The following is a 19,836-nucleotide window of genomic DNA, read 5'->3' as shown; positions in this document are numbered from 1 at the left end:
TTGTTATTTCCTCTTATTCCCTTAACATGTAGCATAAGGCATATTGAATTTATATCATAGTATCTCATTATTAATTTCACATCATAGTATTTAAGTTACCGGATATCAAGAAGAACAAACATCCCTGAGGGCTTTACTTCCTCTTCTGGGGAAAGGGTAAATATATAAATCACCATATCCTGTTGGTTCTGTTTCTCTGCTGAACCCTAATACAAGTTCCATTCTATGATGGGTTGTACACACTAAACCAGAGACCTCTACATGGGTGGGAACCAGGGGCTGGAAGTAGAAGTGGCACCACTTACCATCACTCCCTATGACTCACTGAGGTGGTTTGTGCCTCCTGTCCCCTGCAACTCTAGGCTCTGCAGGGTCACCAAATGGGTCACACTTTCACAGTGGGACAAAGCTAGAGTCCCACCTGGGCATTTGGGGTTTCCTGTGTCCCTGCAGTAGCAAGAAGAGGTGTCACAGTCTTGACAGGCATACCTGAGCCTAATCATCGAGAGGAGGTAGGGCATATGTGTGGAACCCAGGTGATCTCCTTAGGTGCCCCTTTGTATTTTCTAGCTCTATTGCTACTATAATGGATAGATTCAGCAATCCCAGCCTGAGAAAGACATGGTGACCAGGCACTCGGGTGCTTTAAAGATAAGAGCCTGGGTAATAACACAGGGTTAACATCCAACCCAAGTCATCAGAATGCTATCTAGAGATGAGGGAAACTAGAACAGATAGTGGAGAGACAGTAAATATCAACTTTAGTTCCAGAACCAAACACAGTACTAGGGTCTCTGCTTCATCCCACTAACCTCTCTCTTCTATGGTTCCCCACAGGCATAGATGCCTGCCAGAATCCTGGAGGAGCTGTTTCCAGAACATATAAAGAAAAGTTGATCAGAGCAATGCAAAGATCAGACTGTGGAATTTCCAAATGAGCCACCTTCATCCTCCTCCCAGGAAAGTCTTGCTGACCAGCTGCTGGGATTATGATCAGCATAGAGCCTCCAGATGTTAGCTCTTTGGGGTCAGTCTCAGTTGCTGGGAGGTGCATGGCCAAGCTCTTACCCTTCCCAGGGCACCCACATCCAGTGAATAAGCAAGGGGAGGGTATGAAGACCAGGCCATTTTGGACCAATTCAAGACTAGTCTGTCAGGCAATATTCATCCTAGAGCTTGCTGCCAGGTTGGCCAAGGCTGAAATGTGAAATGGCCAAGGCTGAAATGTGAAATGGCCAAGGCTATTTCTCATCCGCACAACTGACTTCATCATCCTTTCTCTCTAACCTCTAATTCAGTGTCTGCTACTGGAGAACTCAAACTATCATAATGAAGTAACTACTGAAAGCACCTAGACGTCCTAGGGCCAAGGGAACAAAGGAAAGAAGTTGGGTTCATTCAAGTACTGATGATTTAAGGAGGTCCTCTGCAGAGCAGGCACCAAGACCTCTAAGGAGAGCAAGTGACTAGCTGATGCTGGTGCTTCAGCAACTCAGAGGAGGACCACACTGCTAACCCCAGAGCTGCAACTCTGATCTCTGAAAGTATCAGTGGTCATCTGGTGCTGGTACCTCTAATGAAGAATGAGGGTAGTTCTAACAGGGTCAACAAAACTGCAATCCAAAGCCAAATGTGGCTACCAATATGACAGAGTAACTTTTATAGCACACAAGAAAGTAAACTCCCTTCTCCCTTCATCCATCATTCCAGGCTACTTCTACTGCCCCCTTTTGGCACAGCTACTTGGAAAAAAGCTGGCAAAACAGCAATGGGGTATGTAGCGGCACATCCTGGACATTTTAAGAGTACAAAGGTGGGAGGAGGCTTACAACTGATAGACATTAGCTTAAAAATGTGACTTTGCCATGCCTTTGCTCAGGAAACATAAAGAGATGACTTCCAGGAAAAAAAAAATGAACTTTTAATATTGCTTAACACACTGAAGAGTAAGTAAGAACATGCTAGGAATCCTTCAGTGAAATATTAATGCTTATGATTCTGACATGAGGGATCATTAAATTTTTCTTGAAACAGACATGCCCTAATGCTTCTCTACTATTAAAAGAAAAACAAGAGATTAAAAAAAAATGAAGCAGGAGCCTTAGTCACCTTCTTCCTCCTCAGTCTCTTTTTCTTCCATCGTTTCTGCCTCCTTCTTCTTTTTATGTTTCTTACAAAGCACAAGGATGCAACATAAAAATAAACAAGTCAAAGGAATAAACCACAATAATGGCTGGTTTCCCTTCTTCAGTCCTGTCTCTTCTGCTTGGGGATTAAAAGGTGGGCCACTACTATTACTACCTCCATTGCCTTGGTGTTCGCAGTAGGGAGGTGCCCATCCAGGATTGCAGTGACATTGTTGTTTATTATTGCAGATCCCCTTCATGTGGCAGGTCTCAGGCTGACAGGCTTGCGGCACGTGAACCATACTGACACACTTGTTATGGATACATATCTTTCCTGGACCACACATTGTGCCGTCTTTCACTTGACCAATATCAGATATGGACATCCCTATATGATAATCAGTGCCCCAACAAGTGGTGTCATTGAAGTGAAGCTGATGCACTGTGGAATGTTCTATCAGATTAGGAATTACTCCCACATTTTCACACTGAACTCTCCCACACAGGATATCAGGGGATGCACATTTTACGTATTGTGTGTCTTTGATACCACAGTGACCAAATCGATTTCCTTGGGTGTTGATTTCTTTGTAGCAACTCTGAGGTGCACTCCTTGCATCTTTGCCAAATATCTCCCTGCACTGGTCATCATGGTTATTACAGCTCTTTTGATAGCAGTAGGCACCATCACTACAGGGAATCCCATCCTGCACATATACATCTTCTGGGCACTGATGGGATGTCCCATTGCACCACTCTGGAAGGTCACATTCACTGATCTGTTTTCTGCACAAAGTCCCTGATGACATGACCTTGCAGTCTTTACAACAAAGCCCGAAAGCACAAGCAGCTCCAGGCTTCAGAGTGCAATTCAACAGACAGCAGGGATCATTTATGCACTGTTCTATGGTTCCACAGTCACACTCCTCTCCTTCTTCGACCACTAGGTTCCCACAATACTTCAGCCTAAAGATATTCCCTGGATGTGGAGGAGAGTAAAGACATAATCCATTACTGATAAGATTGTCCCAATACTCGGCATAACTGCAGTTGCTGAATTTATTTGTCACCTCTCTGGCAGGAAACATTATGCACCACTGAAGTTCACACACACACCATTCAGTATCATGCTGCATACCTAAATTATGACCAAGTTCATGGGTCACAACAATTGCAAAAGCATACAGACTCTCGTCTTCAAAAACATTAACTCCACTATTAAAAGGACGCTGGCATATTCCACCAACATAGGCAAGTCCAAGCTTTATGCCAAATGATTTTTTTATGAAAAGATGGGCCGCATCATGTGACAGTCGGTCATCAAGGTTAAAATACTTCCAAACAGCAAAATCCTCCAAAAGCTTATCTATGTTATCGATGGGAACTGGGTTTCCTTCAGTCCAGACTTCAAGCCCAGTTAAAATTACATCAAGTTCCAAAGAGTGATACAAGCTACCTATTACATTGACAACATCAAGTATTTCACGCTGCACTACTGACACATTACTTTCCGAGTGAATGAATCGAAGATTGTCCACAACCACTACCAACTCAAGAAAACGCAAGTGGGTCCACCAGCCTGTGTAAGAACTTTGCATCAGAGTGAAATTATGCAACTCCAACTGGCGTGCTATTTCCTCTTCTGTTAACCCACATCTCATAGGTGGGAACTGTGTATCATCATTGTCTATCTTATACACCAGGTGTTCAAATGTGGCAGAAAACCTAACTGGTTCAATTTCATAAGCAAGATCATTTATCTGTAGTATTCCTCGAAAACCTCCAGAACAAGTACTGAGGGCAACCAGGGACTTAGGAACCCCCTCCACATAACCATGATAGTAGCAGTCATCAGGAACAAAAGGCTGATCCTGGCGGAGGGCACACTGGTCTGTGTAGGTGAACACTGGGAGGTGTCTGGAAACCAAGAACTTCTTGACCCTCATGTGGGCAATGTGTCTCTGGCCCCCAAACCGCAGGCTGTAGGAGAGCCAGCCTGGAGCCTTTGCATTTCTGCCCCTGCCAGTCACCTTCAAGGGGATCACCAGTTCTGGAGAGGAGAAGTGCTGGGAGGCCCTGGCTTGAGAGTGGTCAGAAATGAACAAAGACACTCCAAATGAGAGCAGCAGAAGAGTGACTCTGATGTGCACCAGGGCCTCACGCACTGCCATTATGGAGCCATCTGTTTAGGGCAGAAGAGGGCAGGGCATCAGGCGCTACTGGTCTGGCTCCTCCCTCTGAGCTGTTCAGGGTGCAGGGCTGACCTTTATGGATCTGTGTCTTGGAAGAGTTGAACCATCAGAGCTTCAGTGCTGAAAGTGAAAATAGAAAGAAGAGCTAGGATGGGGTGGTTGGGGCAGGGAGGGTGGGGGGGGGGTGGAGAGAGAGAAGAAGGTGATTTCAATTGGGACAAGGCTTGAATCAATAAAATTCCTGAGATTGTTTCATATATAAGTAAGGGCAAGGGGTGGGGGAAGAGCAGGTTTCCAGGGAAAGAGATGAAGGAAATGCATCGTAGGTTGGTAATTATTGAACCTGATAAAGATTCATTATATACTGCTCTCTAAACATGTACACTGGCATGACATTTTCCCTATTAAAAAGATTGACATCTGACTCCCAATTTCTCCTCCACCCAAAAATCTACTGATACTCTGCTAGCTTCAGTAAGCATGTAGACGGCCCATCCAAAGCTCACCATTTTTTTAATCCCTTTATTCAGACAGTTTGATCCATCTCTCCTTCTCTTCTACAGACATCTTATCTAGCCCCCATTTCTGTTTGAGGTTAGCAGTCAAACTAAGCCTCACTTAATGGACTCATTAGTTTTGTGAGAACCCCTCCAATCAAGACAAATTTTTATTTTATAACGCATTCTTACATGCAGAAAATTCCTGGACATTCAAAGGAAGGCATCCATACTGACGGAGTAATAGGGAAAGGGGCTGCTATTTGGGGACAAGGCAAACAGCCCCATTACCTCCAATCACAGCATGGAAGCAGCAGCCTTCTCTCCACCCAGCCCAGCTGCATCATGTTCTCAATCATAAGAGACTCATCTTGGCTGTGTAAATATAGATTCCATTCTATATTTTACATGGCTGGTGAGTTAGCTGAATTCTCTAGAGAAAGCTGGATTGAAGAATTTAAAACTAGAATCAGTTCACTAAAATGTTCAAAGACCACAATTTGAATAGACTTTCTTCATACCTGCTAAAAACATAAATTTTACCTCAGGTAAAAGCTAATTTCACTCATTTTCTGATTTTCAGTTAAAAGTATCAATAATTTGTGCTTCCCTGGTGATGCAGTGGTTAAAAATCCGCCTGCCAATGCAGGGGACACGGGTTTGATCCCTGGTCTGGGAAGATCCCACATGCCATGGAGCAACTAAGCCCGTGCGCCACAACTACTGAGCCTGTGCTCTAGAGCCCATGAGCCACAACTACTGAGCCTGTGAAGCACAACTACTGAAGCCTATGTGCCTAGAGCCAGTGCTTCACAACAAGAGAAGCCACTGCAATGAGAAGCCCACGCACTCACAACAAAGAGTAGCCCCTGCTCGCTGCAACTAGAGAAAGTCCATGAGCAGAAACGAAGACCCAACACAGATAGATAAATAAATAAATAAATAAATAAATAAATAAATAAAATTTAAAAGTATCAATAATTTGTTTAATATTTAAAAACAAAAGTTTAAAAAAAATTTGGAGACACATTTGAACATATATTGGTGGCCTAATATTCTAAATAAGGACACAAATGGGTTCAGTAGTAAAGAGTGTAAGAAATATCCTCAGCATTATGATGTCAAAAACACCTGTACACTCCTGGATACTTTTCCAGACTAATGGATGACTACTGGAAGCCAAGAATACTAGATGAAACCTCTTAGGGAAAGCATCTCTGATATAGGTGAAATCCTAGTGACCAGATTTCCTTTCCATGTCTCTCTTCATGATATCCTTGGTATCTGCTACAGATTTGGGGGTATTAAGATGGAAATGTGTGAGTTGGAAGAGGATTATTAAAGCATTATAAAGAGGAAAATAACCTATATTAAGCTTTATCAGAAATATGATGTGGTAATAATAGAAAATTTCATTGCCAAGAATCTTTGAGTCATACCAGTCTTTGTCACTATTGCACTATTCCAAAGACAAGTCCTGAAGGACCATCACATTACCATTAATTACGTGAACTGGTGTCACACCAAAGCCCTTCCTCTCTAGCATTACCTGCACTTCAAGCAGTGTAAGAATCTTCCACTGTATCAGTAATTAACTCTTCTACTTCCAGCAGCTATTTCAAACTCCTCAAAACCCCTATTTTACCTTGTCTCCACACACTCTTAGTCACAGCTCATTCAGTGTTTCAAAAACTTAGGTCACAAACCATTCAGGGTCATGAAATCAATTTAGTGAGCCACAACTAAATAAAACAACAGAAAACATCAGAGCGCTTCACACAGATCAGTATCACCTGCTATTACCTGTCACCACAGAAGCTACAGCAGCATTCTGCTGACACATCTTATGCTGATTATCAACTATTTTCTGAACCCCAAAACTAAAATTTATACTTTGTCTATGTAGCTGGAGATGGGAATCTGCACATTATATTTCCCCATTTCTAGCTGGCTTCCTGAAGAGTTTTGTCAAGAAGGGCATGAGAGGGAGAATAAAAGGCAAAACGAAAGGACAAGGGGCTCTACCTGTTTGCCTGCTGTTACTTTCAGTGACCACCACCTGCAATGGGATCTTGCTCTGGTGGCGAGAGTCGGTTACCACATTCCCAGAACCAGCTCTATCAAGCCCTACCAAAGGTACCCAGGGGACAGCGCCCCCTCCTCAGAAGTCTGAAAACCAGATGTACAGAGCCATCTTCCAGTACCCTGGGCAACTCACACCAGCCAGCCAGTGTCTCTTTCTCAGATGTTCCCTGGCTATACCACAAAGCTCCTTGATACAAGCCCCATAAAAGAGCACCCCCCTTCTCTCTAATATCTGAGTCAGAATTTTAGAGGACCTTTTTCCAAGTCCTTAAGGAACCAGTACCAGCTCAGCATTACCTTATAGTAGGTACAGCTATCAACTCCACAGTACCCCTTTTCTGAGTTCCAAAATTACCAACATCACCTGGGCTCGTAATGCCCTATCTTCTACACTCCAGGTCCAGACATATGAGGCCCATTGTGACAGCTTCTAGGTTATGATAACCCCAACCTCTTCCCTTTGTTCCCCCAATCGTAGGGGGGAACTCCTTCTGGCAACTCATACTTCTGTGTACCTCAGTGTTCCCTTTTTACCTTTTCAGTCCTCTATTACCTTTTCAAGAATTCCCTATAGTAATTGCTCTTGGTGGGTTTCTCTTTTCTGAACTAGATCTTGACAGATACAGGACTTGGTACCAAGAGTGTTGCCAAGAGAGACAAACAAAATGGGACTCTGGGATTGGCTTGGGTATGTTCATGGCCTTAACACAATGCTGAACTCCTTTTGAATGGGGAATCGGCACATAGTAACATCAAAATTAATTAAATTACTACTCACGTTGATTGTGATGAAGTGCCCTACTGAAGCAAGTGTGGGGGGGACCAAGGGAGGGCTGTGATGATGCCTATAAGTATCTCAAGGACTGAGGTGTGGAATAGCTATACTAAATTCTAATGGAGATTTTGCAAAATGAGGTTCAAGGCTCTAAATTCTCAGCTCAGATTTCTGATACTGGTGGACAACCACCCCCCCCCCAAAAAATATCTCTCTTTTAGCCACATGGTCAACTTCAAAGAAAATCAAAATTTAACTGCGGAGTTACAGAATCACAGAGTAAGTTGAATACAGAGATTTGCCAAGACTGTAGTGGAAATCTGATTGAGACAGAAAAAAACCTTGACACTTGAAAAGAGGAATTCCAGGTGGACTGGATTGGTTCAGAGTATCTAGATGCTCCCAAGTATCCTTGACTCTCCTTTACCAGGGAGGGAGACTACACATTTCCTGTCTGAAAAGTCTAACCACCTCTAGCTGGAGACACTGTAATTATGTCAGCTGGGAAAATTATCCTGCTAGGGGATGCCTAGTATCCTCAAGACATACTCCTACTGCCCCTTATTGGCTCTAAATGCAAATCAGAATCTAATTCAACGTGCTCCAGAGAAAAAGGTTCAAAGTCTGAATTGAGAGAAAAGAAAAGGTACTCTAAAATAATAACAATAGTTTACTAATTTATATTGGCAAAAGAAAGGAAACAAACCATATTAGTAGCAGAAAAGATGAAGCACTTACAGAGATAAAGATATATTTAATATGATAAAATTCAAGAGGAATTTGTATCTACTTAACAAATAGCTTTGAAATACATAAAGCGAACACTGACAAAACAAAAAGGAGAAAGAGAAAAATTCAAAATCTACTTGTAAGTATTAGCACACTGTCAGCAATGAATACAACAACCCCCCCCCCCAAAAAATGAATAAGGAAGTAGAAGATTTAAGCAAAGATAATCAAGTTAATCAAGTTAACCTAACTGACACATACAAAACACACATCAAAATAAATGAGATGACAAAGAAATATGTTACAGATGAAGGAGCAAGGTAAAAACCTACAAGACCAAATAAATGAAGAGGAAATAGGCAACCTACCTGAAAAAGAATTCAGAGTAATGATAGTAAAGGTGATCCAAAATCACAGAAATAGAATGGAGGCATGGATCGAGAAAATACAAGAAATGTTTAACAAAGATCTAGAGGAACTAAAGAACAAACAGAGATAAATAACACAATAACTGACATGAAAAATACACCAGAATGAATCAATAGCAGAATAACTGAGGTAGAAGAACAAATAGTGAGCTGGAAAATAGAATGGTGGAAATAACTGCCAAGGAGCAGAATAAAGAAAAAAGAATGAAAAGATTTAAAGACTGTCTCAGAGACCTCTGGGACAACATTAAACACACCTATATTCGAATTATAGGGGTCCCAGAAGAAGAGAAAAAGAAATGGTCTTAGAAAATATTCGAAGAGATTATAGTCAAAAACTTCTGTAACATGGGAAAGGAAATAGCTACCCAAGTCCAGGAAGTGCAGAGAGTCCCATACAGGAAAAACCCTAGGAGAAACACACCAAGACAAATATTAATCAAAATAACAAAAATTAAATTCAAAGGAAAAATATTAAAAGCAGCAAGGGAAAAGCAAAAAATAGCATAAAAGGGAATCCCCAAAAGGTTATCAGCTGATTTTTCAGCAGAAACTCTGCAGACCAGAAGGGAGTGGCAGGATATATTTAAAGTGATGAAAGAGAAAAACCTACAACCAAGATTACTACCTGGCAAAGATCTTATTCACATTCGACAGAGAAATCAAAAGCTTTATAGACAAGCAAAAGCTAAGAGAATTGAGCACCACCAAACCAGCTTTACAACAAATGATAAAGGAACTTCTCTAGGCAGGAAACACAGGAGAAGAAAAATACCTACAAAAACAAACCCAAAATAATTAAGAAAATGGTAATAGGAACATACATATCGATAATTACCTTAAATGTAAATGGATTCAATGCTCCAAACAAAAGACACAGACTGGCTGAATGGAGACAAAAACAAGACCCATATATATGCTGTCTACAAGAGACCCATTTCAGACCTAGGGACACATACAGACTGAAAATGAGGGGATAGAAAAAGATATTCCATGCAAATGGAAATCAAAAGAAAGCTGGAGTAGCAATACACATATCAGATAAAATAGACTTTAAAATAAAGGCTGTTACAAGAGATAATGAAGGACACTACATAATGATCAAGGGATCAATCCAAGAAGATATAACAATTATAAATATTTATGCACCCAACATAGGAGCACCTCAATACAAAAAGCAAATGTTAACAAAAATAAAAAGGGAAATCAACAGTAACACAGTAATATTGGGGGACTTAACACCCCACTTACGCCAATGGACAGATCATCCAAACAGAAAATTAATAAGGAAACACAATCTTTAAATGACACAATAGACCAATTAGATTAATTGATATTTACAGGACATTCCACCCAAAAGTGGCAGAATACATTTTCTTCTAAAGTGCACACAGAACATTCTCCAGGATAGATCACATCTTGGGTCACAAATCAAGTCTCGGAAAATTTAAGAAAATTGAAATCATATCAAGCATCTTTTCCAACCACAACGCTATGGGATTAGAAATCAATTACAGAAACAAAAATACTGTAAAAAACACAAACACATGGAGGCTAAACAGTGTGCTACTAAATAACCAAGAGATCACTGAAGAAATCAAAGTAAAAAATACATAGAAACAAATGACAGTGAAAACACAATGACCCAAAACATATGGGATGCAGCAAAAGCAGTTCTAAGAGGGAAGTTTATAGCAATTCAATCTCACCTCAAGAAACAAGAAAAACCTCAAATAAATAATCTAACTTTACACCTAAAGGAACTAGAGAAAGAAGAACAAAGAAAACCCAAAGTCAGTAGAAGGAAAGAAATCATGAAGGTCAGAGCAGAAATAAATGAAATAGAAATGAAGAAAACAATAGCAAAGATCAATAAAACTAAAAGCTGGTTCTTTGAGAAAATAAACAAAATTGATAAACCTTTAGCCAGACTCACCAAGAAAAAACAGGGAGAGGACACAAATCAATAAAATTAGAAATGAAAAAGGAGATATTACAACTGACACCACAGAAATACAAAGGATTATAAGAGACTACTACAAGTAACTATATGCCAATAAAATGGACGACCTCAAAGAAATGGACAAATTCTTGGAAAGGTACAATTTTCCAAGACTGAACTAGGAAGAATTAGAAAATATAAACAGACCTATCACAACCACTGAAATTGAAATTGTAATTTAAAATTTTCCAACAAACAAAAGTCCAGGACGAGATCACTTCACAGGAGAATTCTATCAAACATTTAGAGAAGAGCTAACACCAATCCTTCTCAAAATTTTCCAAAAAATTGCAGAGGGAGGAACACTCCGAAATTTGTTCTACGAGGCCACCATCGTCCTGATACCAAAACCAGAAAAAGATATCACAAAAAAGAGAAAATTACAAACCAATATCACTGATGAACATAGATGCAAAAATCTTCAACAAAATGCTAGCAAACAGAATCCAACAACACATGAAAAGGATCATACACCATGATCAAGTGGGATTTATCCCAGGAATGTAAGGATTCTTCAATATATGCAAATCAATCAATGTGATACACCATATTAACAAATTAAGGAATAAAACCATATGATCATCTCAATTGAAGCAGAAAAAGCTTTTGACAAAATTCAAAACCAATTTATGACAAAAACTCTCCAAAAAATGGGCAGAGAGGGAACCTACCTCAACATAATAGGCCATATATGACAAACCAACAGCAAATATTATTCTCAATGGTGAAAAACTGAAAGCATTTCCTCTAAGATCAGGAACATGACAAGGATGTCCACTCTCGCCACTCTTATTCAACATAGTTTTGGAAATCCTAGCCACGGCAATCAGAGAAGAAAAAAAAAAACAGGAATCCAAATTGGAAAAGAAGTAAAACTGTCACTGTTTGCAGACGACATGATACTATACATAGAAAATCCTAAAGATGCCACCAGAAAACTACTAGAGCTAATCAGTGAATTTGGTTAGGTTGCAGGATACAAAATTAATGCACAGAAATCTCTTGCATTCCTATCCTATACACGAACAATGAAAGATCAGAAAGAGAAATTAAGGAAACAATCCCATTCACTACTGTAACAAAAAGAATAAAATACCTAAGAATAAATCTACCTAGGGAGGTAAAAAACCTTTACTCAGAAAACTATAGGACACTGATGAAAGAAATCAACAATGACATAAACAGATGGAGAGATATACCATGTTCTTGGATTGGAAGAATCAATACTGTGAAAATGACTATACTACCCAAAGCAAACTACAGATTCAATGCAATCCCTATCAAATTACCATGGCATTTTATACAGAACTAGAACAAAAAATTTTAAAATTTATATGGAGACACAAAAGACACCAAATAGCCAAAGCAATCTGGAGGGAAAAAAACGGAGCTGGAGGAATCAGACTCCCTGACTTCAGACTATACTACAAAGCTACAGTAATAAAGACAATATGGCACTGGCACAAAAACAGAAATATAGATCAATGGAACAGGATAGAAAGCCCAGTGTTAAACCCATGCACCTATGGTCAACTAATCTATGACAAAGGAGGCAAGAATATACAATGGAGAAAAGACAGTCTCTTCAATAAGTGGTGCTGGGAAAACTGGACAGCTACATGTAAAAGAATTAAATTAGAACACTCCCTAACACCATACACAAAAATAAACTCAAAATGGATTAAAGACCTAAATGTAAGGCCAGACACTATAAAAACTCTTAGAGGAAAACATAGGAAGAACACTCTTTGACATAAATCACAGTAAGATCTTTTTTGATCCACCTCCTAGAGTAATGGAAATAAAAACAAAATAAACAAATGGGACCTAATGAAACTTAAAAGCTTTTGCACAGCAAAGGATACTATAAACAAGACAAAAAGACAACCCTCAGAATGGGAGAAAATATTTGCAAATGAATCAACGGACAAAGGTTTAACCTCCGAAATATATAAATGGCTCATGCAGCTCAATATTAAAAAAAACAAACAACCCCATCAAAAAATGGGCAGAAGACCTAAATAGGCATTTCTCCAAAGAAGACATACAGATGGCCAAGAGGCACATGAAAAGCTGCTCAACATCACTAATTATTAAAGAAATGCAAATCAAAACTACAATGAGGTATCACCTCACATGGTTAGAATGGGCATCATCAGAAAATCTAAAAACAACAAATGCTGGAGAGGGTGTGGAGAAAAGGGAACCCTCCTACACTGTTGGTGGGAATGTAATTTGATACAGCCACTATGGAGAACAGTATGGAGGTTCCTTAAAAAACTAAAAATAGAATTGCCATATGACCCAGCAATTCCACTACTGGGCATATACCCAGAGAAAACCGTAATTCAAAAAGACACATGCACCCCAATGTTCATTGCAGCACAATTTAAAATAGCCAGGACATGGAAACAACCTAAATGCCCATAGACAGACAAATGGATAAAGAAGATGTAGTACATATATACAATGGAATATTACTCAGCCATAAAAAGGAACGAAATTGGGTCATTTGTAGAGACGTGAATGGACCTAGACTGTCATACAGAGTGAAGTAAGTCACAAAGAGAAAAACAAATATCGTATATTAACACATATATGTGGAATCTAGAAAAATTGTACAGATGAACTAGTTTGCAAGGCAGAAATAGAGACACAGATGTAGAGAACAAATGTATAGACACCAAGGGGGGAAAGTCAGGGGAGGGTGTGACTTGGGAGACTGGGATTGACATATATACACTAATATGTATAAAATGGATAATTAATAAGAACCTGCTGTATAAAAATAAATAAATAAAAATTTAAAAAAACAAAACAAAACAAAAAATACTTCTGATCTGCAAAGACCTTGTTAAGAAAGGAGAAGAGATACAGACTGGGTGAGAATATTTGCAAAACAAATATCTGATAATGGATATTATGCAAATTACAGAAAGAACTGCTAAAATTCAAAAATAAGAAAATAACCCAATTTAACAATAGGCAAAAGACTTGAACAGACATCTCATCAAAGAAGATATACAGATGACAAGTAAGCATATAAAAAGACGCTCCATGTCATATGTCACCACAAAATAGTGAATTAAAACAACAAGATACCACTACACACTTACTAGGGTGGCCAAGATCCAAAACACTGACAACACAAAATGGTGGCAGGGAAGTAAAGCAAAAGGTACTCTAGTCCACTGCTAGTGGGAATGCAAAATGGTACAGCCACTTTGGAAGACAGTTTGGTAGTTATGTACAAAACTGAACATACTCTTACCATACAATCCAGCAATTGTGCTCCTTAGTGTTTGCCCAAATGAGGTGAAAACTTATGTCCATACCAAAACCTTCACACAGATGTTTATAGCAACTTTATTCATAACTGCCAATAGTTGGAGGTGACCAAGGTGTCCTTCAGTAGGTGAGTGGATAAATAAACTGTGGTACATCGAAACAACAAAACACTATTCAGTGCTTAAATAAAAAAACTATCAAGATATGAAAAGACACAAGGGAACTTAAATGCCTATTACTAAGCAAAGGAGCCAAACTGAAAAGGCTGTATATTGTAAGACTTCAACAATATGACATTCTAGAAAAGGCAAAACTTTGGAGACAGTAAAAAACATCAGTGGCTGCACAGAGTTAGGGAGAGGGAGGGTGAACAGACAGAGCACAGAGGATTATTACAGCAGTGAAACTATTCTGCATGATAAAATGTTGAATATATGTCATTATACATTTGTCCAAACTCAAAGAACGTATAACACCAAGAGTGATCCCTAGTGTAAACTACAGACTTTGGATAATAATGACATAGCAATGTAGGTTCATTGATTGTAACAAATGTACACTCAAGTGTGGGATGTCAATGGTAGGGAGGCTGTGCTTGTGTGGAGCTAAGGGAGTGGGGTATGTGAGAACTCTGTACTTTCCACTCAATTTTTCTGTGAACCTAAAACTGCTCTAAAAAAAAAAACAAAACAATCTATTGAAAATTTCAATGACAAAACAAGGGAAATTAAATACTATTTTAAATTAAAATAAAAACAAAAATCACGATATACAGAATGCCACTAGAGCAGTACTCAGAAGGAAATTTATAGTATTAAATGCCTATATTAAGAAATAATAGGGAGAAATAGACAGCAATACAATAATAGAAGGGGACTTCAATACCCCATTTTTATCAATGGCGAGATCATCCAGACACAAAATCAACAGGGAAACATTAGACTTAAACTACACGTGATATCTGATGGAATTAACATACATATACAGAACATTTCTCCAAAAACAGCAGAATACACATTCTTCTCAAGTGCACAGGGAACATTCTCCAGTACAGATCACATGTTGAGCCAAAAACAAGTCTTAATAAATTTAAGAAAATTGAAATCATATCAAGCATCTTTTCCAACCACCATGGTATGAAACTAGAAATCAATTACAAAAAGAAAACTAGAAAATTCACAAATATGTGGAGATTAAACAACATGCTATAACAACCAATGGGTCAAAGCAGAAATCAAAAGAGAAATCAAAAAATATCTTGAGAGAAATGAAAATGGAAATACAACACACCAAAATTTATGGGATGCAGCAAAAGCAGTTCTAAGAGGAAAGTTCATGGCAATAAATGTCTACATTAAGAAACAAGAAAAATCTAAAATAACAACCACCCTTTACACCTCAAAGAAATAGGAAAAGAAGAACAAACTAAGCCCAAAGTTCATAGAAGGAAGGAAAAAACAAAGATCAGAGTAGAAATAAATGAAATAGAGACTAAACAGATAATAGAAAAGATGAATAAAACTAAGAGCTCATTTTTTTGAAAAGATAAACAAAATAGAAGAAACCTTTAGCTAGATTCATAAAGAAAAAGAGAAACAGCACCCAAATAAAACTAGAAGTGAAAGAGGAGATGTTACAACTGATACTACAGAAATACAAAGGATCATAAGACAACAGTATGAACAGTTACATGCCAACAAACTGGACAACCTAGAAAAAAATGGATAAATTCCTAGAAACATACAATCTACCACCTACTAAGACTGAATCATGAAGAAATAGAAAAAGTAGACAGATTAATTACTAGGAAGGAGATGGAATCAGTAATCAAGAACCTCTCAACAGAGGGCGGAGTCAAGATGGAGGACTAGGAGGACGCGAAATTCATGTCTCCATATAACTAGGGCACCTACCAAGCACCAGTGGGGGACCATGGACACCTAAGGGGACGGGAGGAATCCCCAGTGACTGGGTAGGAGGTGGGGCATGGGGAGAGTGAAGGGGGAGCAGAAGTGGAGATGGGACGGGATGACGCCCCTGAGGGGCGGCTGAGGGAGGGGAAGGGATCCCACGGCCGAAGGGGGAAACTGAGGGACCATTGGGAGGACAGAAGGTCAAAAGGGAGCATGGTCAGGTTTCCCCTGCCCACACAGGCCCCCGGGAGCCCGCTGAGACCCTGGGCCTGATCCTCTGCCCACCAAGGGCCCCTCCAGCTGCGTGGGTCCTGAGGGAGTGGGAGGGAGGGAAGGGGGAGCAAAAGTAAAGGCCAGACCTCTGGGACCATCACCCCTGAGGGATGGCTGGGGGAGGGGAGGAGTTCCTACACCCAGAGGGACCCACCCATGGTTAGGAGTCCAGTGGAGATGGGGGAGACTCTGGGGGAGATGGTGGGGTGGGGCATGGAGGAACAGAAGGGAATGAGGCCAGCGCTTTCCCCAACCACTTAGGCGCCGGGGAGCCTGCTGGGCTCCTGGGCCTAATACTCTGCCCTTGGAGCCTCCCTCCTGCTGCGCAGAGCCCAAGCCCCACCCCTACACCCCCACCCAGGGCCCTACCTCTACACTCAGAGAACCCCTCTGACACCCTCTCTAATGAGCTGGGCCTTAAACCCCACCCACGTACACTCACCCAGGGCCTTATCTCCAAACTCGGAAACTCCACACTCCAGAGGCCCTCCTTTGGAAGCACTGCCTCCCTTTCTGCACGGGTCTTAAGCAGAGGCCCCGCCCCACGCTTGAACATCGCCCGGCCTAGGTCCCGCCCCCAAGGCCTTTTCTGACTGCATGGGTCCTGAGCCTTGGCCCTGCCCCATGCTCACCCCCCACCCACCTAGGTCCTGCCCTACCCTAAACCCCACCCCTGCCTAAGTTCCACCCCCGCCTAAACTCTGCCCCCATAGCCAAGGCTTTCTTTTTTTTTGTTTTTTTTTCTTTTTTCCTCTTTTAGATTGGGGTTCTGTTTTACCTTGTTGATTCATTGTGGTTGATTCATTTATATTTTTATTTTTCCTGATAAATATTTTAGTTTTCTAATTTTATTTTATTCTTTATACTTTGTTACTGTTCTCTCCTTTTGGCTTGTTCCCCCCACCCACCCCACCCCCTCTTTCTCTTTTTTGTTTTTCTGTTGTGGTTTTATTTTACCTTGTTGCAGTTGTTTCAATTATATTTTTATTTTTCCTAATATATTTTTTATCTTTCGAATTTTATGTTGTTTTTTATTCTTAGATACTGTACTGCTCCTTTTTTTCTTTCTCTCTCTTTTTTTTTTTTTCTGCACCATGCAGCTTGCAGGATATTGGTTCCCAGGCTGCAGGTCGGGCCAGAGCTCCTGTGATGGGAGCTCTGAGTCCAAACCGCTGGACTAACAGAGAACCTCAAAACCCAGGGAATATTAATCGGAGTGAGGCCTCCTGGAGGTCCTAATCTCAGCACCAAGACCTAGCTTTACCCAACTGCCTGAAAACTCGTGCTGGACGCCTCAGGCCAAACAACCAGTAAGACAGGAATACAGCCCCACCCATCAAAAATAAAAAAAGAGAAACAACAAAAAAATATATTACAGACAAAGGAGCAAGGTAAAAACCTACAAGACCAAATAAATGAAGATGAAATAGGCAATCTACCTGAAAGAGAATTCAGAGTAATGATAGTAAAGATGATCCAAAATCTCGGAAACAGAATGGAGAAAATACAAGAAACATTTAACAAGGATCTAGAAGAACTAAAGAGCAAACAAACAGTGATGAACAACACAATAACTGAAATTTAAAATACTCTAGAAGGACTCAATAGCAGAATAACTGAGGCAGAATAACGGATAAGTGAGCTGGAAGATAAAATGGTGGAAATAACTGTCAGGAAGCAGAATAAAGAAAAAAGAAGGAAAAGAACTGAGGACAGTCTCAGAGACCTCTGGGACAACATTAAATGCACCAACATTTGAATTCTAGGGGTCCCAGAAGAAGAAAAGAAAAAGAAATGGTCTTAGAAAATATTCAAAGACATTATAGTCAAAAACTTCCCTAATAAACTCATCAAGAAAAAGAGGGAGAGGACTCAAATCAATAAAATTAGAAATGAAAAAGGAGAAGTTACAACAGACTCCGCAGAAATACAAAGCATCCTAAGAGACTACTACAAGCAACTCTATGCCAATAAAATGGACAACCTGGAAGAAATGGACAAATTCTTAGAAAGGAATAACCTTCCAAGACTGAACCAGGAAGAAATAGAAAATATGAACAGACCAATCACAAGCAATGAATTTGAAACTGTGATTTAAAATCTTCCAACAAACAAAAGCACAGGACCAGATGGCTTCACAGGTGAATTCTAACAAAAATTTAGAGAAGAGCTAACACCTATCCTTTTCAAACTCTTTCAAAATATAGCAGAGGGAAGAACACTCCTAAACTCATTCTACGAGGCCGTCATCACCCTCATACCAAAAAGAGACAAAGATGTCACAAAAAAAGAAAACTACAGGCCAATATCACTGATGAACACAGATGCAAATATCTTCAACAAAATACTAGCAAACAGAATCCAACAGTACATTAAAAGGATCATACACCATGATCAAGCGGGGTTTATCCCAGGAATGCAAGGATTCTTCAATATACACAAATCAATGTGATAAACCATATTAACAAATTGAAGGAGAAAAACCATATGATCATCTCAATAGATGCAGAAAAAGCTTTCGACAAAACTCAACACCCATTTATGATAAAAACTCTCCAGAAAGTAGGGATAGAGGGAACATACCTCAACATAATAAAGATCATGTATGACAAACCCACAGCCAACATCTTTCTCAGTGTTTACAACCTGAAACCATTTCCTCTCAGATCAGGAAGAAGACAAGGTTGCCCACTCTCACCACTATAATTCAACATAGTTTTGGAAGTTTTGCCCACAGGAATCAGAGAAGAAAAAGAACTAAAAGGTATCCAAATCAGAAAAGAAGAAGTAAAACTGTCACTGTTTGCAGATGACATGATACTATACATAGAGAATCCTAAAGATGCTACCAGAAAACTACTAGAGCTAATCAATGAATTTGGTAAAGTAGCAGGATACAAAATTAATGCACAGAAATCTCTTGCATTCCTATACACTAATGATGAAAAATCTGAAAGAGAAATTAAGGAAACACTCCCATTTACCACTGCAACAAAAAGAATAAAATACCTAGGAATAAACCTACGTAAGGAGACAAAAGACCTGTATGCAGAAAACTATAAGACACTGATGAAAGAAATTAAAGATAATACAAATAGATGGAGAGATATACCATGTTCTTGAATTGGAAGAATCAACATTCTGAAAATGACTATACTACCCAAAGCAGTCTACAGATTCAGTGCAATCCCTATCAAACTACTAATGGCATTTTTCAGAGAACTAGAACAAAACATTTCACAATTCGTATGGAAACACAAAAGACCCCGAATATCCAAAGCAATCTTGAGAAAGAAAAATGGAGTTGGAGGAATCCGGTTCCCTGACTTCAGACTATATTACAAAGCTACAATAATCAAGACAGTATGGTACTGGCATAAAAATAGAAATATAGATCAATGGAACATGATAGAAAGCCCAGAGATAACCCACACACATATGGTCACCTTACCTTTGATAAAGGAGGAAAGAATATACAGTGGAGAAAAGACAGCCTCTTCAATAAGTGGTGCTGGGGAAACTGGACAG

General features: G+C 39.7%; 1 protein-coding gene across 2 annotated transcripts in view; it reads right to left on the bottom strand.

Annotated features, from left to right (window-relative positions):
* Positions 1 to 19,836, bottom strand: part of LOC309625181 (disintegrin and metalloproteinase domain-containing protein 20-like) — a 34,619-nt gene that overhangs the window by 8,543 nt on the left and 6,240 nt on the right. The window contains exon 2 of one of the 2 annotated variants that reach the window (XM_082384335.1): positions 1 to 19,836. This exon is cut by the window's left edge and continues 8,543 nt beyond it. In XM_082384335.1, the coding sequence (XP_082240461.1) occupies positions 2,102 to 4,297 (2,196 nt within the window). In that variant the 5' untranslated portion in view covers positions 4,298 to 19,836 and the 3' untranslated portion in view covers positions 1 to 2,101. The other variant, XM_082384336.1, reaches the window with a different exon arrangement.

This window comes from Balaenoptera borealis (genome assembly GCF_965194805.1).
Source record: "Balaenoptera borealis genome assembly, chromosome: 3".
Taxonomy (NCBI): domain Eukaryota; kingdom Metazoa; phylum Chordata; class Mammalia; order Artiodactyla; family Balaenopteridae; genus Balaenoptera; species Balaenoptera borealis.
The sequence above is the reverse complement of the archived record's forward strand: the minus strand, read 5'-3'. Positions and strand labels throughout refer to the sequence as shown.